This window comes from Halichoeres trimaculatus, unplaced genomic scaffold, assembly GCF_033239565.1.
Source record: "Halichoeres trimaculatus isolate MK-OKI-2021-1 unplaced genomic scaffold, fHalTri1.1 fHalTri1_scaffold_4, whole genome shotgun sequence".
Classification (NCBI taxonomy): domain Eukaryota; kingdom Metazoa; phylum Chordata; class Actinopteri; order Labriformes; family Labridae; genus Halichoeres; species Halichoeres trimaculatus.
Genome location: NW_027437182.1, coordinates 39,264,884 through 39,290,980, shown reverse-complemented (window position 1 = coordinate 39,290,980; position 26,097 = coordinate 39,264,884). Strand labels below are relative to the sequence as shown.

The 26,097-nt window shown below is 42.2% G+C and overlaps 1 protein-coding gene across 1 annotated transcript in view; it reads left to right on the top strand.

The window, feature by feature from the left end:
* Window positions 1–26,097, top strand: part of LOC141788685 (cadherin-2-like) — a 176,355-nt gene that overhangs the window by 117,127 nt on the left and 33,131 nt on the right. Inside the window, exons 10-13 of the mRNA XM_074667672.1 lie at window positions 7,211–7,464; window positions 10,503–10,645; window positions 17,804–18,037; window positions 20,836–21,069. Of these exons, the coding sequence (XP_074523773.1) occupies window positions 7,211–7,464; window positions 10,503–10,645; window positions 17,804–18,037; window positions 20,836–21,069 (865 nt within the window). The remainder of the gene's footprint in view (window positions 1–7,210; window positions 7,465–10,502; window positions 10,646–17,803; window positions 18,038–20,835; window positions 21,070–26,097) is intronic.

The following is a 26,097-nucleotide window of genomic DNA, read 5'->3' as shown; positions in this document are numbered from 1 at the left end:
GGTGTTAGCTCCATTACCTAAATCTGTGAATAGCATGACGCTACTCTGTCCTCTGGTATTCCCTCTATTGCTGGGTCAGCATGGTTAGCTTGTTCATCTTATTGGAGATAGATCTTACATTCTCCATAATGATGGATGGAAAGACAGGTCCATGTCGTCACTTCCTCACTCACAATGCATCACCAGCACATCATCTCTGCCCCCCCTTCAGCTCACAGAGAACACCAGCCCCAGCACCAGTTAGCAATGACATGCTACTGGCTGCTAACAGGTGAAATCCCATGTGTAATCAATGTGACCATGGTTTCACGTCTGATCTCCGGACAAACACAGGAGCAAAAGAAAAAGTAAAATCTAGTTTGGTGTTAATAGACAACAAATGTAATGACAGGTTCCAAATAACAAAAGAATCAGACGGATAAGAAAAAAATGGCAAATTAAAGCTGCAAGCAACTTTGGACAGTTCCTCGCTCTGTCCCTGGTCCCTCATGCTGGTTTCACCTCCACTGTCAAGGTTTCAGGCCTTTCTGACACTCTTAGAGGTATGACAGTTGATATCATTTATCATTTCTCCTGCTCAGTCACATGACCAGCTGCACAAAACTCTCAATTAGTGTGTGACATCATCACCAACTGCTGCCCTCTCTGGAGTGAAATTGACTGAAGCTTTAAAAACAACTCCTCATAAATGCCACAATTCTGACCAAATGTTTGTAGAACTAGGTGAACGATACATCTTGCTGATGCTCTGGGACACATCATCAGTAATGTAACCTGGGGTCATGGGGTGTTTCGGGTCTTTCAACATCAGACACCCTCGCCCAGGCGACCCGCCCGGAGGTGATCAGGCTCCAGCCTGTTTCCCTGCAGCTGTCATCCACGATGGGATGTCGTCATATAATTTCTTATGGACTTTTTTTTGCATTTTCTATACTCTTTCTTACTTTTGTTTTCTTAAATGCTGCGGTGACTCCTGAATTTCCCCTTGGGGATAAATAAAGTATTTTCTATTCTATTCTATTCTATTCTATTCTATTCTATTCTATTCAGGTCTTCTTTCAGTCTTCAGGCTTGGTTCACCACACATGCACTCTTTACTTACTCTCATCCATTACTGCTTCTCTCTGTGCACATTCTGTACGAGCCCAGCCCTGTTTCATCTTTGTTTCCACACATGCTTCTGTCCCTGCGCTGTGGGGTTTCAGTCATCAAGACTTGTTTATCTCATCCGTCCAGGAGTTTCAGACAAGAGGTGGCCTCACAGCACCTGCTGCTTAAAAGGTGTCGGCTTTCGGAATGCAGTGCAGTCAAATTATTAGGCTAGTTTCCCGTGCTGTGGTTCCTGAGGTTGCCATGGAGAGCTGCTGCTAGCAACAAGCGCTCACTGTCTGTCAGCATCCTGAAGGTTTCATCTGGCTGTTTGGGGATATGGGACAGATGAAGTGGTGACAGAAATGATTCAGCCCTCAGACCTTTTAGCTCTGATAGCTTCTGTGTGATTTGATCTTTTTAACAGCCTGTTTAAGTTGAGGCATAACTTGATATAAAAAGTGAAAACCATTCTCTACAAATAGCAGGATCATCCCATGTGACAATGATTATCCTCACCACACCTGAAAATTAAGGCTTCAGAAACTGATGTGGGTCACGGCAGCCTGTCGTTTGACCAAACGTGCAAACAGCTTCCTAAATGTTTTCAAATATTCACTGAATCATCAGCCCAGAAAAGAAAAGAGAAGCTTTTTAACATAAAAGTCATTAAAAACCACAATCTTCTGGGTTTTCACAGACTTCTTCAGCAGACATTGTTCCTAGGGGGCAGCCTGTTCACAGCCTGGAAACAACAATCAAATCAGGAACCAGTAACACAAGCGCTGGTCTCCTTCAGTGTCAAAACCTATTTGTGCTGTAAATGTGAATTTCTTCAGCCCTACAGCATTGGATGCTCTACAGCAGGGGTCACCAACGGCCTACTCGCGGGCACTAGGTTGCCCACTGCACCCCTTTAAGGTGCCTGTCAGGCATGTTCTGAAATAGCACTGGTCACCTTGGGGCTCCTTCAGGAAATATTTTGTTTCTGTAAATTTGGATCAAAAACACTTTCTGTAATGTAGATTTCAAAATGACTCCAAGTGTGTGTGTGTGTGCAGCATGGTTATGACAGTGACAGTAAACTAGATAAGATAGGATGCACTTTATTGTCATTACACATGTTTCAGAGCAACGAAATTACATTTCAGTTACATCCTGTCTGAGGACATACAGGGACAGATGGAGGGGGGGGGGGCTCAAGTGAGAAAAAGGAATACAAGAGGTGAGTAGAGGAGAGAAAATAGCCGCTTCCAGACTATGTTCTCTAAAAAGGAGGGTATAGTTTGAGATTAGGAAAAAAACACCTCAGCATTTAAGCACATGAACAACAAACAAATCAAAAAATCTCAGGACTTGCACATATGTCATTGCACAGACACAGACACTGACACTAACGAAACAAGAAAAACTAGAATGAAACGTTTACAAAGCCCGGTGCCTTTTTGGTTTACCCACAAATTTTGTGGTTGACAAGTGGGTGAAACATTCTGCTGTTAAAAAATGATATGCTCATCATGTTTAGACTTAGAGAGAGAAATATACATTAGATTTCTTCAGAACACCCCAAATATACTGAAGAAAATTGCCTACTGTTAGAGATGAGGATAGATCATGGTTTGTAAAGGAGGACATAAATGCTTGAGAAGTTGTTTGACTTTTACTCTGTCTGTTCCACCAACTGAAACCTGTGCTCGGCATAAAACCATCTGTTAATTGGCAAACCAACATAATGTTTCTGCAAATAGGTTAGTGTTCAGAGTTTTTTAGACGGGGGGGGGTTCTGACTTATGAAGGGGAGCATGAACTATGGGAGCCCACACTCTGATAAAAACATTTACTTTTGCTTATTTGTATGTAATAAAATTAAATAATTAACAGGCTACAGCTTTAACAAATAACAATGATGATTATGATTGGGGGCTGCACAGTGGCGCAACGGTTAGCGCTGCAGCCTCATGGCAGGGAGGTCACCGGTTAAAATCCCCACCTCAGCCGGTGGCCTTTCTGCATGGAGTTTGCGTGTTCTACCCGTGCATGCGTGGGTTCTCTCCGGGTCCTCCGGCTTCCTCCCACAGTCCAAAAACATGCTCACCAGGTTAATTTGTCACTCCAAATTGAATGGTTGTCTATCTCTGTGTCAGCCCTGTGATTGACTGGTGACCAGTCCAGGCCGTACCCCGCCTCTCGCCCAATGACAGCTGGGATAGGCTCCAGCCACCTGTGACCCTGAATAGGATAAGCGGTATAGAAAATGGATGGATGGATGGATTTTGATTAGCCAATTTTGCCAAATTGTGCAGCACTAGTTGGAACAGATAAATAAATGATGAATGTTTATACAAATATATTTTTTTCTACCGTCATTGTTGTATAGGGCTGGGTACTAAACTTCAGTTCTTTTATGGCACCAGCCGAAACACCTCTGTAGTAACAAGTATCAAAACATGCCTCCTCTATTGATGCCAAGTTTCAGTACCCAGAGGGTTAATCATGTGCTAAAGATCTGGTGTGCCACCAGTGACTGGCTGTAATGCAGGGATGGGTGCTGCATTAGGTACTTTTATAGGTACAACTGAATTCTATCTGTGGTACCGAGTATCAATTCACGTAAAACGGTAGCAAGTTTATGTATTAAAGAATAAATATGTTAACTTGAAAAACTTTAAGAGTTTATTATCAAACAAATTTATATTCATAACTAAAAAAACACACTTAAGTTCCAAAAATTGGTACCACTGAGTACCCAGTGTTTCCCATTAGTCAATGAGACTGTGGCGGCCCGCCACAGTCTCATTACACAGCTGTACTTTCCTACCGCCCGTAAACAAGCGAGAACAAGAGTGCGCATGCACTGGTCACGCTCATAGACGTCGCTCTTTACTTGATACGTTTGGCACGAACCAGATTCCAGCGTCATTGGGGCAGAACTTCTGACTCTGAGATAAGTGCAACTTCTTTTTTGGGCATTAGCGCCCATGCTAACTGCGGCCGTGGACACAGTATCTCACTGCGCTGTCTGCCCCCCTTCTCAGGAAGAGGAACGGCTGCACCGCGCACGTCTCAGTGACGAGAGCGGCCACACTGTTTCATTATCACCGCGCATTCAGAGGCAGTGAATGCGCGTTTTACAGTGTGTAAAAGTCCTCTTAAATTTCACTTACGACGACAAAAAGGCAAAACGTGCATATGACCAAATATAGACACTCTTTTCAGATCTATCAAACTCTGCGTACACACAGCTGCACGCTATTCCCCGTGATAAATCACACCGCCCCGAGAAAGTGTGAATGTGGTGACCTGCACACACCTCGTTTCCCACCTTCAGCATGCCCGAACATAACCATATATGGTCAATGCAAATCAGTACGTGCATATTAAGTAGCCATATACGCTCTGGGATTTTGTAGAGTGATGTCAGTGTAAGATGGTGAACACCACAGACGGAGAGAGCATGGAAGAAGCTGAATTTCTCTCAAAGCCAGATACACAGCAATATCAGGAAATATCAGTCAGAAAATGATCTTGCATTGATTTAGGCTTCATTTTGTGATGAAGTGGGCCGCAGCAAATTTAGGAATCTTTATTTATTTAGGCTATTTTCTGCAGTAACTGAAGAAAAACAAACAGAGTGAAAATATAACACTCCCAAATCCAATTAAGGGAGCAGAGAGAAGGAGAATCATAATCTGACCCTTAATCCTAAAATTTTTTTTAATTTTTTTTTGCTTATCTTTCACCTACTGGCGACCTCTCACTCCCTGTTCTTCTCATCAGCTTCAAACACACACCTTGTTAACTCAGGTGAGGGACTAACGGTGGGCTAGTCTTCGTAGCCTGATAACAGATAACAGATCACGGGAGCTGCTTTCGCTGTGTTTTTAAACTTGATGTGTAAATAGTGTAAATAGCCTGTTGTTTAAATGTTGTTCAGTAAATTGTTCAAAATATTGTGAATGAGTGAGTTTTTGGTTTTGTTTCTGAATTAATTTAAAATATTTCTGATATGCCTTTGTAAGTTCTCATTTATCAACGTATGTTCATGTCTATGGTCCCAAACTGCACTTACTGTAAGGGCACTTAAAAACGTACACACACAATAAAACCGCCGAGGGTCAGTGACTCTCCCATCACAGTCTCTTAAAATCCTGTGGGAAACACTGGTACCGATACTGATTGTAAGGTACCGGGCAGTGGTACTGTATAGTTTTAAATGTAAAAGGTACCCATCCCTACTGTACTGTGACACGTGGTTGCAGCATGCAGGTTGTTGCCAACTCAGCAGCCTCACTCCTCACTGATGCAGCACTTCCTGTCAGAGCGCGGTCACACCGGCCATCCACTGTGCCAAAGCACACTTCGACCCCAAAGCCCAGTTCATTTGGCCAGCGTGACCACAAGTGTGCCATGCTCAGGCACATTTGACTGCTTTGCTTTAGCATGCAGAGGACAGCTTTTTAGCCTGGTATGCCTCATGCATGAGCACAAGCAGCGTGTATGATCCATGATATATGCTGCAGCCTGAAGAGATGTCTGCATGCAAATGAATTGCACACTACAATTACACTTTCCTCTTTTGGTCAATTTTGGTAGTCCCTACCCAGGATAAAGGAGGATTATTTTGACGTCTAAAAAAATCAGAATAAAGTCCATTTACAGTGAGAAGCACATTTACAGTGTACTCAGTATATACTGACCTGTCCCTTGTTTGCAACTGTTATTTTGTACGGACAATTATTATTATTATTAAAAAGTCATCTGTGCATTTCTGATTCATTATTATTTAAAAATATATATATTTTACTTTTATTTAACCAGGTTCATCCCACTGAGATTAAAAACCTTTTTTTTCGAGGGAGACCCAAGATTACCCAAAGGCCCTTTTTCCAATTTTTGTCCGAGTGTTGGGACAGCAGGGTGTGCTGTCCGGTACTTTTCTGCATGACAAAAACACATAAATAGTGGGGAAACAAACCAAGAACTGCCTTATAGATGAAAGTGTATCAACTCTCCGGGTCGCCAAAGCAGGCCATCCAACCCAAAGATACAACTCACAATGATGATCCAAGGGTTTACAATTTGTTATGAACCTCAATGAGGCATGGTAGGCAGTATGGACCACATGGAGACACTGCCCAGAGTCATACAAAAGATCCTCGTAATTTAAAGCAGGTGAAAAAGTTTCTTTTTTTTAAGAAAAAGAAAAACACAACTTCTTTCTGGAATAAAAACCCAGCTTTAGCCTCTGCTTTTTCAGAAGACATGGCACATGTGATGTGATGTGATTTAAAGTTCAGGAAGTTTGTATCAAACAAGTTCCCTTGAAGTGGCCCTCAGTCTCCAAAAGGTCGGTGACCCCTGTTCTACATTAGAACTCACTGTGCTGACCGGGTCAGAGGGTTGGACCTGCTGTTTGGAGGTAGGGAAGCACTGATCTGACCCTGTGCTCCTTCTTCTGTAGTTCTGTCCTTAGAGTGAAACCCTCTGTCACTAATGATGACCATGTTAACTCCTCAGCTGGTAACCATGAGATGGGCAGATGTGATGGATGTCCTGTGCTGTAGAAAGAAGAACTTTCTAGTTTGTACTCAAAGATTGAACCAATGAGCTGTAGCAACTTTGACATCTCAGTCTGAGACTGTAAAATGAAAAGGATGGTTTTCAATCAGATGTGGAGACGGAGGAATAATAGTCTCATAAGAAATGTTAAAAGGTATGTTGCTTTTGAGTGCAGAAGTTATAACGTGACCAGTGAAATTGTTTGAGTAAAGAATGCAAATGATGCTCCTCTCACCTTCTTGGAGGCACCTCATGTTCCGTCTTTTTCTCTCCTGTAATTCAGTATGGTTTCTCTGAGTGCTCAGGAACTCGTCTGAATGCAGAGGGAGACCTTGAGTAGAGCGATGATAAGAAGGAAAAGTTGTTAACATTTCATTAGACGTGCTCCAGGAGCAGCTGGAGCTCTGCCTGCTCTGCCTGCTCTGCCTGCTCTGCCTGCTCTGCCTGCTCTGCCTGCTCTGCCTGCTCTGCCTGCTCTGCCTGCTCTGCCTGCTCGGCTCTCAGTGATGAAGCGATACATCAGTCATCCTCTTCTGTCCTCTCCTCTCATCTCTCCTCTCAGCCCATAGACTTTGAGGTGACACGCTCCTTCATGCTGACTGTTGAGGCAGAGAACGAGGTCCCCCTGGCCCGTGGCATCCACCTGCCTAGACAGTCCACCTCCACTGTCTCTGTCCGAATCCTGGACCTTAACGAGAGCCCAGAGTTCAGTCCCAATCCCAAGTCCATCAAGCTGGAGGAGGGTCTGCCTGCGGGGTCTCATCTGACCACATTCACCGCCCAGGACCCGGACCGCTTCATGAGACAGACTGTTCGGTAAGGCTGCCCCTGCTGTCTCATCAGAGGCTCTGATTGAAATGCCGTGTAAGACCATCTCCCTAAACACAGAATAACCCACAGCGCCTGGTTCAAGCGTGTGGTTCAACTCTGAAACAATGAGCAGGTTGAAGGAGGGCTCACGTCTCCCGGTGTCTGCTGATAAAACGCTCTCTGGAATATCTGAAGGCCTCTTCATCTCTTTAATTAACCGTGCATTAATTAGAATTAATTCTGCAGTCACTGCGACTGTCATTGAAAAGGTATGACTGAGGAGAAATTAGCTCATTAGCATGAATTTAATACAGCTTCAGACTCACTTACAGTATTGGTTTAATCTGCTCCATTAATGCAGAGAAGCTGCAGTGTTGTGATGAGATCAGCCTCTGCATAGAGCTGTTCACTGGGACTGGAAGACTTCTTCAAGCCCCGTTGTGACGTCTGGGAAAACTGGTTAACATGTCCCTGGAACAATTGTTGAAGGCACCAGGTCATCAAACATCTCTCTGATGATATAAAACTACACCACAAACTGAGTTTACAGCTCTATGTAACTACAAGTAAACACACTACCTTGTCACTTTGCATTCTAGGAAAAGCTGTCTTAAGCAAAGAAAGGTAGGGTCAAGTGGGTGATGGTGTTCATGGGAAATGGTGTCCTCATCCTGGAAACACACTATATATTTCACAGGGGTCAGTGCAGTCAGCATCAAACAGAAAGTTCTCACAGAGACTTTAAAGGGGCTGTCAGGACATTAAAAGGGATCTTGAAAAAGTCTTCCATCTAGATATATGCCTGATTGTAATCCACATTTTAAAATGAGACTATCAGTGCCAAAATGACTGGTGACAGGTCATTTCAAAATACTACTTCCTAGCCTCTACTCTAGATGGGGTACCAGCTAAAGGCTAAAAGGACTAAACTATTTGTGCTAATGCTGACTCCAACCCGCAGTCAGCAGTTATTCTTCAGTGGTCTGTTCAAACTTGAGAGTCTATCAATAAAATGAAGAGTGAGGTTACGTTAGCTCTGATTGGTAGATGACTGGCAGGACATAACCAGAATTCACTAACGTTACACATTACAGACATGTCTCAGAGCACCGGGCTGCCAGCTGAGCTAAATATAGACAGCTGCTAAACTATATACAAACTGACAGTTTGCTAGTTGTCAGGTTAGCTGACAGATAAGTTAGAGCACCAGGGTGACAATGTCGCCAACAGCTGGCTGCTTCAACATCTGCTTGATGACATATTTTAAACTGTAGCGCTACAAAACTGTGCTGATAAATACCTTATCTCAGTGCGTTGTATCCAGTAAAAAGTTGACTTTTACAAAGAAAATTTGTTTTCGATCCAATCCCCATTTTATTCTGAAACAAACACACACCTTGCTAAAAGTAATTCACGACAGTCTGCGGAGACTCCAGGCCACAAGGTGGCGAGGGAGTGCAACTAAAACAGATCCTCCTCACTGCAGCTTTGAGTAAAAACTGTTTTGTTATACCTTATATGAGCCACATTCACCCGACCAGTCCAGAAAAATGTCTTGTTTCAAGTTATGTTAAGACAAAAATGAGCTCTGATTTTCTTGGAAGAAGTTATAAAAATCTGCAAATGGAACAAGAAAAATTTGCTTAAAACTAGAATAATGTCTTAATACAAAAAACTTTTCTCTTTTTCCATTGGCAGATATTTCTTTTCTTTAGCTACAAGCAATTCAGACCAGATTTTCATCTTTAGATAACTTGAAACAAGACATTTTTCTGAAATTGTCAGGTGAATGAGGCTCATAAAGTGTAGAAGAAGACAGTTTTAACTGAAAATTTGACAAAAGGTCTTGATAAGATTTGAGTTTTTTGCAGTACATTCAGACCACTTTTAGAAAGCCTATAACCTGAAGCAAACATGGGCAACAGAAAAACAGAAAGCAGTAAAAGAGATGGAGAATCATCCCCTGACTGATTGACACCACAAAGTAAAAACATGAAACCTGAAAGTTGGAGTTTCAGGGAAAATGAATTTTTCTGGACTCAGTATGAGACATATGAGAGCCTTAATACTTCCCTCCTGTGATGGCGTTAAACAGAGCAATTTAATCTGCTCAGGAGAGTGAGAATTTGCCTCCACATATAATCAGAGTGTCGTGCTGCGCTCGCTTGCAGCTCTATTTTGAGATGAAAGCTGATAAGGCTGCTGCTCTTTAAAAAAGAACATCATGTCTGAAGGAAATGTATATCTTTTCACATCCTGCAGCAGCAGCAGGAGCAGTAGGCTAACAGAGAGCTTACAGCGAGCTAACAGCAAAACGATAACCAGGCTGGAGAGCAGAAAGCCTGTAGGACTGCAGAGTCTTGTCCCCATCCCTCTTTCTTTAACATCCCACTATTTGTTTCTAAATGTGGTGCTGAAGTCTTTGTAGCCTAGCAACAGCCAATGGTGGACGCAGATCGTGTTCACAAAAACACGCAAGCGCACAAACGCACACACTCACACACTCACACAACTAAAGGAAGTGTATTGTGCACTAAGTAGTGGGCCACAGAGAGCGTTTCAGTTTCTGATTCTTCTTTTTTTCCCTGTTGCTGTTTTATTCTGCTGCTCCTGCATTTATTCATGACTGCTCCTCTACTTTCCCCTAATTTCAAACACATAAAATGGACAATATTTCCTATTTATGGGAGCACTTCTTCATACATTTACTTAAAGTGGTGCTGTTTCACTGTGTATTCACATCATTTGTTCAACATGTCCCTGTTTGGAGCCTGACTTGTTGTTTTGCAGCAGAGTGGATGAAGGAGAATGATTTAATCTGAAATATTAATACCTGACATATGTGATAGAGTCTGGAAAGGTGTATTGGTCTGGCCAGCTTTCACAGGCTTCAACCGGTGAATGAGCGCCGTTTGCTTCCTGAGAGTGCTGCAGCCTGCGTGTGTATCAGCTCAGCAGTGGCACCCTGGCCTGCAGCCAGCGAAGCAGATAAAGGAGCCTCTCTGTGCTGGATTCTTATGCTGTCTCTCTCTCACTGAATCCAGGTACTCCAAGATGTACGACCCCGCCAACTGGCTGGAGATAGACCCGGCTAATGGTCGGATTTCCACCATCGCCATCCTTGACCGAGAGTCTCCCTTCGTCAAGAACAACCTTTACAACATCACTTTTATGGCTTCTGATAACGGTGAGACCAGGGGCAGCGCTGATGTCCTGCAGTAACCCCATCCCCCCTCATACAGACGTGGACTGTGTTCACTTTGTCTCTGTGCTCTTTCCTAATTGCAGTGGTGCTTTTCACAGCAGAGTCTGTGCAGCTTCCTCAGACCTATAGGAAGACATGGCGTTATGTTGTGAGTGTTTAATAAGCGGTAATCATGTTTACTGTTTGGGAGAACTACCTGATATTTACAGTCCTGAGAGAAAGCTTATCCTCCTCTGTAAAATCAGACGACACTGATGTGTTCCTATACGACAGAGGTCCAAACCTTTTTCAGAGGGCCGCAATCTAAGTTTATAAAAATATAAAAATATATAGATATTCTGAAACTGCAAAATATAAAAATGACTAGCCGCTCTAACTGACCCTCAGAGTTTAATCTGAATCTTGCTTTAAGTGATTTCTTTTAAATCAGCCCCTCAGTGCTCAAACTTGTTCCATCTCCAGGTGTACATGCAAACTTTTTTTCATTCTGATTGAAATCATTCCTGTTGGAGACCTGAGGGTCAACTGTTTCAATGTGCCATAACATTTAATCAGCTAGAACAGCCGTTTTACATACGTGCAATACATGCAAATCCATGAAAACATCTCTTGATCATCAAAAACTGAAATCTTGTCACGTGTTTTTGTCTTATTTTAAGTAAAAACTGTTGTATCACGCTCAATGTGAGCCACATTCAACTCATCAGTCCACATACATGTCTTGTTTCATGTATTCTAAGACAAAAATAAGGTCTCAATTGCTTGGAAAAGGTAAAAAAGAAAATCTGCTAATGTAATAAGAAACAATTGCTCAAAAAATTGCTTGAAACCAGAATAATGTCCTAATACAAGTAACCTTTCACCCGTTCCGTTGGCAAATTTTCTTTAACTTGCAGCGCAGAATTCATTTTTGTCTTCAAATAACTCAAAACAAGACATTTTTCTGGACTGGTCGGGTGAATGTGTCTATTATTAAGTCTAAAAAGACATTTTCTCCTGAAAATAAGTCAAAAACACTTGATAAGAGTTCAGGTTTTTGGCAGTGCATCGTCTGTTTAGCACAGTTTAGTTCTGGTTGTTTAAAACTACCACAAATCTGTGGATGGAAGTCTGCAGCCAGTGTTGCCAACTCCTCAGTAACAGAAGTCATTTTTGCAGTCCCGAAAGTTAAAAGTCGCTAAATGACTTCATCGCCTAATTTGCATAAATAGTAATTTACATGCAACAGTCATGGACTCTGTTGGAGAACAGAATAACAGCATGAAATTTGGTTTTTATGTTAAAATCAAGGAATCAACCCTCCTCAACTTTTTCATAGAAATGAATACATGAATAAATAAAAAGTCACTTGAGGGGTCTAAAAACGTACTAACTTGGCAGTGGTAACTAGTTTTACTTGTATTGCGCATGTACATCAAGACAGAGCAAGCTCAGACTGAACCCAGCCTGACAATGTGCCGGGTCATAATTTACACGGCAGAATTTTCTTTTAGATCAGTTTGGGAAAAGGAATATTCTCCCCCTGTGCAACTGAGTTTCTGCCTGTTTATTCTGATGGAGGTGTTTCTATTCAGTTTGGGATTCTACCCAATTCTAATGGGGATATAAGGCTCTGTGTAAACCCAGCAACAGACTGATAAAATCACTGCTCACCTGTCCCTCAGGCGTCTCTGATCCCACATGATCAGTGGTCAGTTTTCTGCAGTGTTACATGCTTCGTAAACATCAGCAAACTCTACTTCTGACCAAGGAACATGTTCATTAGGGGGCGCTATGGGGGAATTTATCAGGATGGTTTTATGACAGGATCACTATCTGGATTTGATCAGGATTTTTTTTATTCAGACTGTTTTGACCTTAAATGTTTTTAGACCCAAGTATTTCTGATCCTGCTTTCTGATACATTTTTTTCTCTTTTCAGCTCTTTTTCCCAACTTTGATCCGGTCTTGTGTCCTCTGATGTGTTTTTTGAACTCTCACATTGTTACATCCTGATAAATCCATTCATTTAAAGGCATCAGCTGAAAGGGCTGTTTAATTATCTGCTGAATGACCAGAGCTTTAGCTTTAAACAGGCAGACTGTGCACAGTCCAGATGGGGTTCAGTGAGACCTTACAGACAGACCTTGGTTTGGTTTGTAACCTTGACAGAAAATGTATTTGAACACATCATTTGGAACATGATTCCTTTCAGTGACATCAGTAACACACTGTGAAATAAAAGCTGGAGGACGTGTAAGTTGACCTCACCGAGCCTGTTGGAGCCTGTTTTGTAACAGTGACCTGAAATGTCTGAATAAATATCTAAAAATGTTACAAATAGTTTCGTTTTGGGCTCAGCATCAATACATTGTAAGTCAGTTATTATATTTTGGGTTGCTGTTACGTGTCGGGCTCTGACTGGGCCTGCTTTTGCACCTGCCTTTAATAGAATGCAGATTTTGATTTAGCTTACATAAAATGCCCCATGTCTGGATTTTGAAAGCAAACATAAATCCATCATCAGTTTGTCCTTTCAGTGGACAGAAACCTTCCATCATGGAAGAGACATTCAAATCCTCTCCAAGAGAAAAATATGTGCCTCACATCCTTTGGTAAGAACTTGACTTCCTGTTTGAATGATTAGGAGGATGAGACTCCTTCCTTGAGACAGAACAGAGTACTGTCCACGTTTTATTGCATTTGATCCAGTAATCTGATATCCTGAAGAGGCAGACCTGTGGATCAGCACAGACTGACTTTGGGAACAGTTCTGCTGATTCTTAAAGGAGATGTTTTTTATGTTCAGAGTAGGGATGTCCCGATATTACATTTTCACTTCCGATACAATACCGATACTGCAGCATTGAGAATTGGCCGATACCGATATTAATCCGATACAATATTAGCATTAAACATGCATACTTTTATTACTCATTTTGTAGTGTGTCTGTCATGAAAGAAAAGGCTCGATTAAGTGATATTATTCAACAAAGAGCAGTAGTCAGCAACAGTATGAGGAGAAGTTTTAACATTAAACATAAGAATATACTAGTTATTGAATAAAATAAAGAATAAATTAGAAGACCCAGAAAATAACCTAAATGAATCAAATAAAATCAGCAGGAGCATAGTCTGGAATGGAGTGCTTATATCGGAGATTTTAGATGCATTCCGATACCATACAGATATTTGTTTTTTGCTGATATCGGACCGATATCCAATATCAATATGGGACTGGGACACCTCTAGTTCAGAGCAGTTTTTCCAAATGCAGTCTTCCTATAACCATCGTGCTCCACAGCTAAAGGAAAGAGGATTCTCTCTTGTAAATGGAAAGTTTGTCCAGAGGAATGTCTTTCAGTGGTGGCAGCAGCAGCAGTAAACTGCTGGACCCTGCTCCAGCTGCACAGAGACCCCTCTGTGCTCTGGGCTTCCTGCGAGCTGACTGTCTCAGCCCGTCCTTTGCAAAGAACTTGCAGATACAAAACTGGCACCAGACACAGGGACTTAGAAAAACAAGTTACGCAAGAGGTTATATGTCTGCAGTGTTGATCAGGCGTGTACTGGCCTTGGGTGGAGATTCTGGCTGTAGTTTATTCAGTGTCCAGTCAGAATACAAGATTCAAAATGGCAGAGATAAGGATCTCATGCCGGACAACATGATAACCTCACTGTAAGCGCTGGGATGCATCGCTGGAGGGTTTTAGCCAGCAGGAATCCATCACTGCTCAATGGGCACATTGTCAATCATCCCCTGCCTTATATGACGCTCCAGAAAAGTCCTGCAGAAATGCACGAGCTGGAGAGTCTCATGTGTGAACCTGAGCATTCTAGAGAAAATCTGCCTTTATTCAGAGAAAGATCTGAAGCTCAGTGTGTTCATCCGCCTCTGTCCTCTGTGGATTCTGTTGGTTCCATCTAAAGACATCAATCTTTAAAAGCAGGTCAGAAACATATCCTTTCATTTTGCCGAGGTCCAGTCATTTCCTAAAACAGCTGGCCAATGAACAAAGTAAATTGTTCATTTGTTTGGGACTAATTTTAGAAGCGGATTAATCCACATCGGAGGCTCAGCGCAGTATTTGGGGCAACAGGATAGTGGATGCTGGATTAAGTGAGTGATAAACCCCTCCGTGTGTGTTTACGGGAGTGGGATATGAGTACGTAAGTTAGCATGTGGGTTATTGATGTGTGTGGTGTGTGGCTAGAGCTCAACAAAGAATGAGTTCATTTGCACAGAGGGAACAGGCTATCAGGCTACATCAGATCTACATGAGCCTCTCCCATGCTCAAATATTAATGCTGAACATACAGAAGTTTGGCCTTGCATGTCTCATTAAATCAAGAAACAAGTGAATAAAACCTTTCTGCTCAGATTATCAAAAGCATTTTAAGGTTTGAAGAGGATGGGAACTGGAATTTCATTTCCTCAGTAAAGACAAGAGTGTGAGAGAATGAGTTCATAAAAATACAACTATCTTTTAGGGGACTGTGACGAGTTTTAAGTGATGCTAAAAAACTACTTTCTAGATATATGCACAATCATATTCCACACTTTAAAATGAGATTATATACCAGTACTGTTAGGATTCAGTTTTTGGTTTATGTTTTGTTGAGTTCAGAGTTTGGGTTCCCCTGTGTTTTTGTCTTGTGGAGTTTCATTATTCTTTGGGATTCTTGTGTTTCCATGTGTTTCCTGTTGTGGTCCAGGTTTCTTGTTCCTTATGGTTCTGTTTTGGTTCTGTCATGAGTCTGCTTTTTCAAGTTTATCTTGTTCCTCTTGCGTATTCCTGTGTTAATGATAGAAATTCTTGTGTCCCCTCTTCACATTCTAGCTTCCTGTGTTTGGCCTTGTCCACACATAGCTGGGTATTTTCAAAAAGGAATATCCCCCATCATTTGTTTTTTTTTTTTTAAAAAACTACTCTTGTCAACATGCAATGGGAAAATCTGCCAATAAGTGTGGCTCAGACCTTTCAAACCCATATTTGGCAGTAATTTCCAGATGTAAAACCAGTGCCAGCCAATCAGAATGAGCCCCTGTCATTCAGCTGTGACGTTTGAGAACCCAAAACTCTGTTTACCAACGTCCACACGAAACCATGGCACCAGAGTTTTCTGACATCTTTTCTTTGGCTGGAGTTTTCAGAACTCATCATTTTTATTTATGTAAAGCTGGGGTTTGGTGTGGACGACAGGACTAAAGGTATAAAAATATGCTACTTGTGGACATGGCTTTACCTCCCCCTCCTGGCCTTGTGTTCCCCTACTGTCTGATTGCTCCTTATGGGTTTCACCTGTGTCTTGTTTCACCTGTGCTGATCACTCCCCTGTCTGTGTAGTCCCTGGCTGTGTCCAAAATCACTCACTATTCACTATATTGTGAATACGTCATGTTGTAGTGCTGTCAGAAATCTGAGTGAGCATGATCATTCACTATATAGTCCACTCAATTTATCTCACAATGCATTTTGAAAAGTAGTGTATTAGCAATGCTCACTGTCTGAGCAATATATAGCATAATGCATTGCGGTTCAAACAGAAGGAATGGCTGATTACTGATAACATGAAACAACATTAAAAACTGTCAGAGAATAACACAGAGCTCTCTGGTTAACTTTTAGACGAGCCTGTCTCACAACTTGGAGCAGAGAAACAAACAACACGGGCATTAGCCACTGAACCCTCAATTGCAGACGATGCATACAGCATACGTTTCTGCATGAATATATGGTTTGTTTATTTAAAACATAACATGTTATAAAAGTTTTTTTTATTATCTTTGGCTGTTGCGGAAAATATGCTAAGTGTAATGTCAGCTTCCACTGAAACCAGTGCCATCTTGCCGAGTTTAACAAAAATTATAACTGTAAATTCCTGACGCAAGAATAATTACGTCACTGTGAGTGGCTGGCGAGTGAGTGAGTGGTGTCCAAAATGTTGTTTGAATTTAGCTGATTAAGTGGACTATATAGCCACTACATCAAATTCACTATATAGAGTAGGGGGGATTTTAGACACATCCTATGTGTTTCTCCAGTTCTTTGTCAGATCAGTGTTTGCTGTGGATTTTGTATGTTGCTGTTGCATGTTTTCTGGTCTTTGTAAGTTTTTCTAGTGTTTTTGTCAATTTTGATTTTTCAGATTTCTTTTTTTTTTTTTTATAAATCCTTTTGAGTTCAAGCTGCACTCTGGGTGCTCCTCCTCTTGTGTTTCCCACCTCAAACCATGCCAAATACTGGTTATCCAAAATGCTACTTCTTGGCTTCTCGATTGGGGGGGTGGGCAGGACCAGATTGATTAATGACATGTTGAAGTCTCTATGACAACACCACGTCAGCTGATGAAGTTTAGTAGAGAGAAGAGAGATCTGTGTTTTTCTCTGCTGAAAACAATTCCTGTGATTAATTTTGTAGTGATGGTGGACACTGGAGCCTAACTGTCAGACAGAAAAAGGACAGAAGAGCAGAAGAAAGAGAAACAGGAGAGAGATAGAGCACAGGCTAAAGGCTAACACAGGTGCTAATCTGTTAGTGCTAATGTTGACTCCAACCCACAGTCAGCAGTTATTCTGCAGTGGTCTGTTCAAACTTGAGTCTATCAAAAAAATGAAGAGCCAGGTTACGTTAGCTCTGCTTGGTGAGGTTGGAGTTGGTAGATGAGCTCTGGTAGGACAGAATCAGGATTCACTAACGTTACACGTTACAAACACGTGTCAGAGCACCAGGCTGTGAGTAGAGTTAAATTTAGCCGGCTACTAAACTACGCTAAAAACTGACAAAGTTAGCTTGTTGTCAGGTTTCAAAGCGTAGCTCCACCTAACTGTTGATAAATACCTTGCCTCGGGAGTTGGATCTGGTGAAGAGTTGACTTGAACAAAGAAAAGTAGAGTTAAAAGGAAGATCTGATCTCCAATAATTTCAAAACAAACACATGCCTGGCCAATAGGTGGCGCTGCAGTCCAGGTAAAATAGATCCTCCTCACAGTCTCTGTAATTCCTCAGAGTTTTTTGGATTTCCTCGGGTTATCTAACGATGCTTTGTCTACTTGTGCATCCTTGAGGTCTTCTCCAGGAGCCTTCAGATGATGATTAGAGCTGTATCATGTTCAGTAAGAGAACAACAAAGAGCTGTCTCCTTTATCATCCATGTGTTCAGGTATCCCTCCAGCCAGTGGGACAGGCACCCTGCAGATTTACCTGCTGGATATCAATGACAACGCTCCCCATGTGTTTCCCCCTGAGGTCGAGATGTGCGAGAGACCAGATCCCAACGCCGTCAACATCACAGCCAGCGACCCCGACCTGACCCCTAATGCTGGACCCTTCGCCTTTGAGTTGGCCAATCGTCCGTCGGATGTGCGCCGGAACTGGACTCTTAACCGAGTCAACGGTCAGTGAGGGATGATTAAACGTTTGGATGCTGTCTTTGTGTGTTTGTAAATTCACTCCCTAACTTTATTTTATACCCAACAATGAAAAACAGGTCATTGGTAAGGGACTCATCACCACTCAGAGATCACATGGTGATTGTAGACTTTATGACAAAGTCTCTGTGATCTCACTCACCTGTGTTTGAAGCAGATTTAGCATCAGTTGTTGTAATGTTGGAAAAGATGCCAGGTCAGCTGACAAACCTCTTTAACCTTCTTTTTTACAGCGTGTGCACTTTCAGAAATGAGCTTCAGAATAAACCTTTTTTTTGTTCCAGGCTGTTATCTGCAGATTCATTCCTGGGTGTGAGATTTCCACAACTTGAGGAACTGAAATTTAAGCACTTCCACATTTCCTTGATTTCTCACGCCCTGAGGTTGCTGCTTGATTACGACTCTGTCAGTGTTTCTAAAGGACACTAATGCGTCCGAATTTCCTGTGGGAACAAGACAATCTTAGCTTAACTAACTGGGCACCAGTAGATATTTTTCTACTTTGGTCTTTTTTTGTATAAATGTATATGTCCACCTTCCTCTTGGTAAAGGCCTCTACACTCTGAGTTGGCTTTTTTCCTGAAAGTGACACACGATTAGAAAGAAATTTGATTTTGTGATACATTAATCGTGTTTGCACACTTAGGCCAAAACGTTTGTCTTTCATTATTTTTCGGAAAAATGTTTCTTTTTTTTTAGCATCCATCCAGCTTGTTTCAAAGGTTGTCTGACCATTCAGAGATGCCATAGCCTACTTGCAACGTCACATTTTTACATTTTCCCACACAGTTTGTGATTTTGGGCTGTGTTAGAATCAGGGGTCTGCAGACCCCAGCAAAGTTGGTGGGCTGTTGATGTTGTAGGAGGTGAAGTAGAGCGGTGGCAGGCTTTATTGACAGATGGGATGAAGATTCAGTTCAACAAAATGTTAACACAGGATTTTATTTAGTGTCAGTGTCTTTAATCATCAATAACCTCTGTGAGAAAAATACTATTTCTTTATTTCAATAATTTTGTTAAATATTTAAGCAGACAGTGTTTCTTACTAGGTTTATTCAGTTTAGTTTTTATCTTTTCAACTAACCTTCTACCTTAACCACTTGCATCAAGTGCTATAATAAACTCCTCCTTTTATCACTTTGTCTTAAAGGTATAATTGGTAGTTTGATTTGGATACACTTTTTGTTATGCTGGTTAAAATGATCTATATGTACCGATAGCAAGAAATAAATGATGTGTTCTTAAAGCAGGGCGGAAAATATCCGCTATCTACAGCAGGAGTAAAACAGGGAAAACACCAACCAATCGTCTTCCAGGGACACCTTGTTTGTAAACCAATCAAATCCCGTCGCCGTTCTCCTCGCCTCCTGCGCGTACATTTCACTGGCGTGCACATAATTCAGTGCGCGTGGCCGAGCTGAGAAAGAAGGAGCAGCGCTGCAGAACAGCGGAGAAGGTACCTATACCTCGATTGCTCGTTGCCGCTCCTCCAGCTAAACAGAGCAAGAAAAGAAAGACTGAGGCTTTCTTTTCTTGCTCTGTTCCCCTGTCTCTAACTACTGCCCCTCTCTCGACCTCGGGCATGTCCCCTCTGACCTGATGGGGTACTTGGCTCTGGGCTGTAGTTCGGATCAGAGTCTAATAAACTCTCACCACAGGGGCTCTGACAAGCAAAAAAAAAAAACTGTGATATTTGGTAAGTCTAGAGAAAATGTACATGTACTATTTGTATTATAGCTTTACTCCTGATTTCATGTCACAGGTAAAAGTGGACAATTCTAGTATGACCGTCGCGAGTACTGACAAAAGCCACGTTTGTTTATTGTTTTTTTAGCTTTACATTTTAACGTTTTGGTGTTTCCTTACCTCTAAATGAGACGTGACTCTACGTAGTGCAAAACATAAAATAATGTGCTGAGTCCGTCTTTCAGTCATTCACGATCATAGTCGCGAATCAGCAGCGCCCGTGCATGTGAGCGGGGGGTTTGCTTTGAAGGTGCCCCAAGGGGAGGAGGAGGAGGGGCTAGGAGGAGTCCTGACGAGATGCTACATTCAAATTCATGCTAGTTTTTCTGGACTTCCAACCCTGCCTTTAGCAGACTGCTTGTTTTCATATAAAGGAACAACCTCACACACAACCTGATCAGTGCTGACTACCTGATAATTACCTGTTTATTTATGTTGTGCACAGTGTGTGAACAGGGGTCATTTACATTTAAAAAGGTTTTATGGTTACAGTGAGCTTTATCATGACATAGTCAGCTTTAGTCATATTAAACATAATTTTCCAGCAACAAAATTGTGGCTAGTGGAAATGCGGAGTGGCTAGTAACCCTGGGAAACCACTAACCACAGTGGCTGGTGAACAAAAAAGTTAAAGTCAAGCCCTGATTGTCATACTTCTGCAGCATCTCCAGTACAACTCCACAACAGTTTTGTCTGATTTATCTGTTTTATAGTTTTTATTCTGTGTGTGTTTTGTTCAGAACGTTATAAAATTTCTCTTAGTTTAGTTACATAACACATTAAATCCTATCCAGTGTGATTATGTGTAATAGTCCTTTTTTAAAGACATTTAAACGTTGGCTTACAGGAGTAAACGGATGTTTGTTGAGAATGAAGGTTTCTGTTGGTCCAGCGTCACTGTCAGCAGACTCTGGTGGTCTCAGGACCAACCCAGAGCAGTTGACTGAAGACATGAAGTTATGTAAAGTGTAGCACAGCTCATCTTCCTCTCCTTTTATCTCCACACATCACGCTCCAGGCGAGTACGCCCAGCTGCGCCTGCGGATTGGATCCCTGGCAAGCGGGATCTACCAGGTTCCCATCGTGATCACAGACTCTGGCAACCTGCCCATGTCCAACACGTCATACCTGAAGGTCAAGGTCTGCCAGTGTGATCACCATGGAGACTGCGTGGACATGGAGCGAATTATTGCAGCTGGCCTCGGCACCGGGGCCATCATCGCCATCCTGATCTGCATCATCATACTGCTGGGTGAGCCTCCCACAGAGACACAGGCATCACAAAGATCCTCTCTGTAACTCCAAAGAAATGGAGCTTCATATACAAACTCTGATCCCCATCATGGCAAATCTCTAATACCGTTAAAAAGAGATTTAAGTTCATCAATCTGTTATTGGCTTTGTAAGAGCAGAAAGATAGAGGAAGAAAAACCTTTCACCTCTGAAGGTGAGCAGGTACATCAGTCTGACTCTCCTCTTTCTAAGGCAGCTATCCCAGCCTCTAATCCTGAGACTGAGTGTCCAGCTGGTTGCAGATTTTCACAAATGGTGTGCTAGTAAACCAGCAATACTCCATGTGTTTGGTAACTGTAAATTGTCTTTTTGAGCCATGCTGCAGAGTGTTACAGAGTGTTACAGAGCATTACAGAGCGTTACAGAGCATCACAGAGCATTACAGGGCGTTACAGAGCGTAACAGGTTATAGAGTGATACAGAGTGTTACAAAGTGTTACAGAGCCTTACAGAGCATTACAGAGCGTCACAGAGCATAACAGAGTGTTACAGAGCGTCACAGAGCATTACAGAGCATTACAGAGCGTCACAGCATTACAGAGCATTACAGAGCATTACTGAGTGTTACAGAGCTTTACAGAGCATAACAGAGCATTACAGAGCGTTACCTAGTGTTACAGAGTGTTACAGAGTGTTACAGAGTGTTACAGAGTGTTACAGAGCATTTAAGAGCGTTAAAGAGCGTTACTGATTGTTTCAGAGCCTTACAGAGTGTTACTGAGTGTAACTGAATGTTGCAAAGCCTAACAGAGCCTTACAGAGTGTAACAGAGCCTTACAGACTGTTACCGAGTGTAACTAAGTGTTACAGAGCATTACAGAGTGTCAACAAGTGTTACAAAGCCTTACAGAGCCTTACAGAGCGTTTCACAGCGTCACAGAGGGTTACAGAGTGTTACAGAGTGTTTTAGAGCTTTACAGAGTGTTTCAGAGCCTTACAGAGCATCACAGAGAGTTACCAAGTGTTACTGAGTGTTACAGAGCGTCACAGAGCGTCACAGAGCATTACAGAGCGTTCTTTAATAGGTAACAGTTGTTAGATTTCACTAACTGACAACAGATCATGTCCAATCAGTTCAAACAGAATGCCCACTGTTTGCCTCTGTTGGGTCCATCTTTGTGTTTCCTAAGGTCTTGCTCAGTTGGTCTCGTCTTCTCGCCACATTGCACCGCATCATGTTTTCTCTTCTGCATGTAATAAGTAGATGTAATAGACTTGGATTTCATTTGTGTTTTTCTGCTATCATCACTCCCGCTCATGCCTTTGAGTTTCTGCCCAGAGGCTGTGGGTTGATTGGATGTGACGTGTGGTCAGCCTGCCTCTGGTGTTGCTCATGTTAGTGAATGTAGATAACTGATGTCAAGAGGTTTTGACCAATCAGAATCAAGAAACTTCTGCATTTCTACAGTTTTATTTAGCTTTTGTCCATAGTGACGAACAACACAGACAAGATGGAAGGACAGAAGGGAAAACCAAAGTCAGTTGTGGCTCAGTGGTAAAGTTTCAATCAGATTCAATTCAATCAGTGTCATCATTCAATCAGAAGGTTGACGGTTTAATTCCAGCTCCTGCAATCACATGCCTAAGGCCATGTCTACATGTAGCTGGGTATCTGGAAAACCTCGTGCATTTTTATACCTTTAGTCCTGTCGTCCACACAAAACCACAGTTCGACTTCACTGCTTTCTGAAAACTCCAGCCTAAGTGAAGATTTTGGAAAACTCTGGTTTCATGGTTTTATCTAGAGCCCGGGAACGGAGTTTTTGGTTGTCAAATGTCACAGCTGAATGACACAGGTTCATTCTGGCTAGCAGAAGTTTCATGTCTGAAAAACACTGACAAATATGGCTCTTAGCCTTAAGTGTCTTTGAGCAAGACACTGAACCCCAAATTGCTCCCACTATTGCTCAGTGGTATGTGAATGGGTATGACTGTGTTAGATAAACTGATGATTCTAACATAGAGTGTGAAGCGCTTCAAGTGATCAGAAAAACTAGAAAAGTTATATTTAAGTACTGTACCATTTACCATTATGTTAGTGCAACAAAGTGCTTCAGGTTATCCAGGAGGTGCTGCCATCTAGTGCCAGAAGAACTGTGTTTTTTTTATTATCTTAAACTATGTAGCCACAGCTAACCGCTCTCAAATAAACCAAAAATATAATTCAACCTTCAACAACATTCAATGATCAGTGCTAAGTATTGACTAAGAGCTGGGTCTGAGACCTTCTGACTCATTCTACCCCTGAGGACAAAAAGGAGATCAGGGTCAGACTAAGGGCCTAGGTGTGCCCTGAACAGATGAGTCTTCAGACATCTCTTTAAGAAGAAAGGGATTCTGTGAATCGTATAGAGTTAGGTAATTTACTCCACTATTTGGAAACACCAGAAGAGACGGGCTAGAGATTCAGAGCCACACTGGGCTGGGAGCACCAGGCGTCTTTCACAAGCAGAGTGTAGTGGGACAGAAGGAGTGTAGACCTGGATTAGGGACCCTAGGTAGGCAGGATCCATTCTTGTCAACGTTTTGTAAGCAAGAAGAAGAGCTTTGAATTTGATTGGAGCTTCTACTGGAAGCCAGTGAAGAAAGATGAACAGCGGGGTGACGTGTTTTTTTGGGCTGGTTAATTACCAAACGTGCTGCTGCATTCTGGGTAATCTGCAGAGGTGTAAATGGACACGCAGGGGGGCCTGCTAGAAGAGAGCTGCAGGAGTCCATGTGTGAACTCACAAGGGCCTGTGCCAGAAGCTGTGTGGCCTGTTGTATCAGGTAGGGTCTGATCCTCCTGATGTTGTGAAAGGCATATTGACAAGATCGAGCAATCGAGGCCACATGATCCTTAAAGGTCAGCTGGTTATCAATCGTGGCAAGTTGACAGGTTGATTGGAATCAAACAGGACATTGATCTGTGGTTGAACTGAGGGACAGGCAGGAAGGACAATGAGCTCAGTTTTAGACAGATTTAGCTGAAGGTTGCGTTCCTCCATCCATGTGGACATATCAGCTAGACACACTGATAACCGAGCCAAGACAGTTGTTTTGTCAGGTGGAAAAGACAATAAATGCTGAGTGTGGTCAGCATAGCAGTGGTAGGAGAAGCCATGAGAGCAGATCACTGCACCAAGTGAGGCAGTATATAGACTTATCCTATGGCTGATTTGTGGGAGCTGCCATCGTGACTGGCTGCCATTACTGCAGTGGAACAGCGGTGTCTACTACCACCCACTGGCTGTGAGAACGGTAGAGATGTTTGTAATGAAAACATTACAGAACCACAAGAGTACTGTAATCAGAGGGCTGTAGATCTCAAATGTATACAACAGATGAAGGATTTTACCCATGTTATTTTTTTTTTTTTTTTTTCAAATAACGTAAAAATGTGAAATTAGGTTCAGAGTTGACGCTAGTTGCTGACCAACCTCCAGAATTCACCTATATACCACTTAAGGTGATAACCAGTGTTTAACAGCAACAAAACAGCCAAAAACACAGACACTGATCCAGTATCATTTCTCACAAGAGCAAGGCTAGAGCCACATATTTCAGTACAAAACTCCACCTGAGTTAAAGATAATAAAAACCAGGACCCAACCTCAGCCTAAGTTGACAATCCTGTAATTTCAGCTCCTCTTTAACACAGATCACAGTTCTACAGTTTCACAGTTCTACAGTTTCACAGATTACACATAAGGAAAATGAAAATGTTTGGGAAAAAGCCATAATTCCATCTATTTGCCTTAAGCTGGATAAAATGTCATAAGGTATGACTATCTGCCTCTTATTGCATTTCACACAGTGAACAAACAGTCCTTTCAGTAAACTCATAGTTAGCCTGTAGCTTATTAGCCATGGTCAGCAGCTGAGCAGCTCATGGTCACATTTCCACAACAAAATACACCAACACCAACAAGACTGTGCATTTCAAGTGAATTGTGTTGCTCACCCATTGATGACTTTAGTCCTCATAAGCTGATAAATCTAGCTGCAACCGCTGTTCACCTGAACTTTTTAACATCCAGCCATCACGCTTTCATCGCCATGGAGAGAAAAAAGGTCATAAAAGTTGTGTTGCCCTCTGTTTGTTGATAGTTAACTGTTGCCCTATTGTTGTTTATCCCTCCATCAGCCAAAGTTAGGCCTACAGCGCTGTGACCCTGTGCATGCTAACCAGCTACTACTTCTTGTTTATCTTGTGAATATTCAGTTAGCCATGTGCTACTTGGTTACAAGCAAGATAATCTCTACCAGGTATCTACCTGCTCAACTGCACATTCTCCCAGATCTCCCTGACACAGTTATTTTACGGTGATAAAACGGAAACACTTTGGTTCAGGTTGTTTCTTCTGACCGCTCTCGCTGAAACATATGCTGGTTAAGGAGCTTTTTCTTCCACAGTAATGGTGGCTTGTCAGCTTTCAGAGTTTCCAGGATTGGTCTATAAGGAGAAGAGTAGGGGACCAAACACTGATCCCTGGGGTACCCCTTTCCATGAGCCATGTGATTTAGACATTCCTCGTCACCATGACACTCTGAAGGATCTACCGGTGAGGCAGGACTTGAACCACAACAGGACACATTTTTAGATGCAAAGTTCAGAGAGAGTGTAGAGAGGAGAATTTGATAGTTAACAGTGTCAAAGGCAGCAGACAGGTCCAGCAGCTGGAGGAGTGAGGCTGGAGGAGTGAGGAGCCAGGCTGATAGGAGTCAGTCCAGTTGTTCTTCTGCAGATATTCAGAAACTTAGTCAAAGACTGTTCTTGGACAAGAAGATTTTATACCCAGAAGATCATTAAGTAAGACGAGTAACACACACACACACACTCACACACACACACACACACACACACACACACACACACACACACACACACTCAATGACTGTGTTTGAAAGAGTCAAAGTTAGGCATTCCTTTTTTTTTGCAAGAGTTTCAAATATGCATCTATCTTTAATAAGTTATCTTTTGTGAATTTTCTCTTCAAACCCTGAC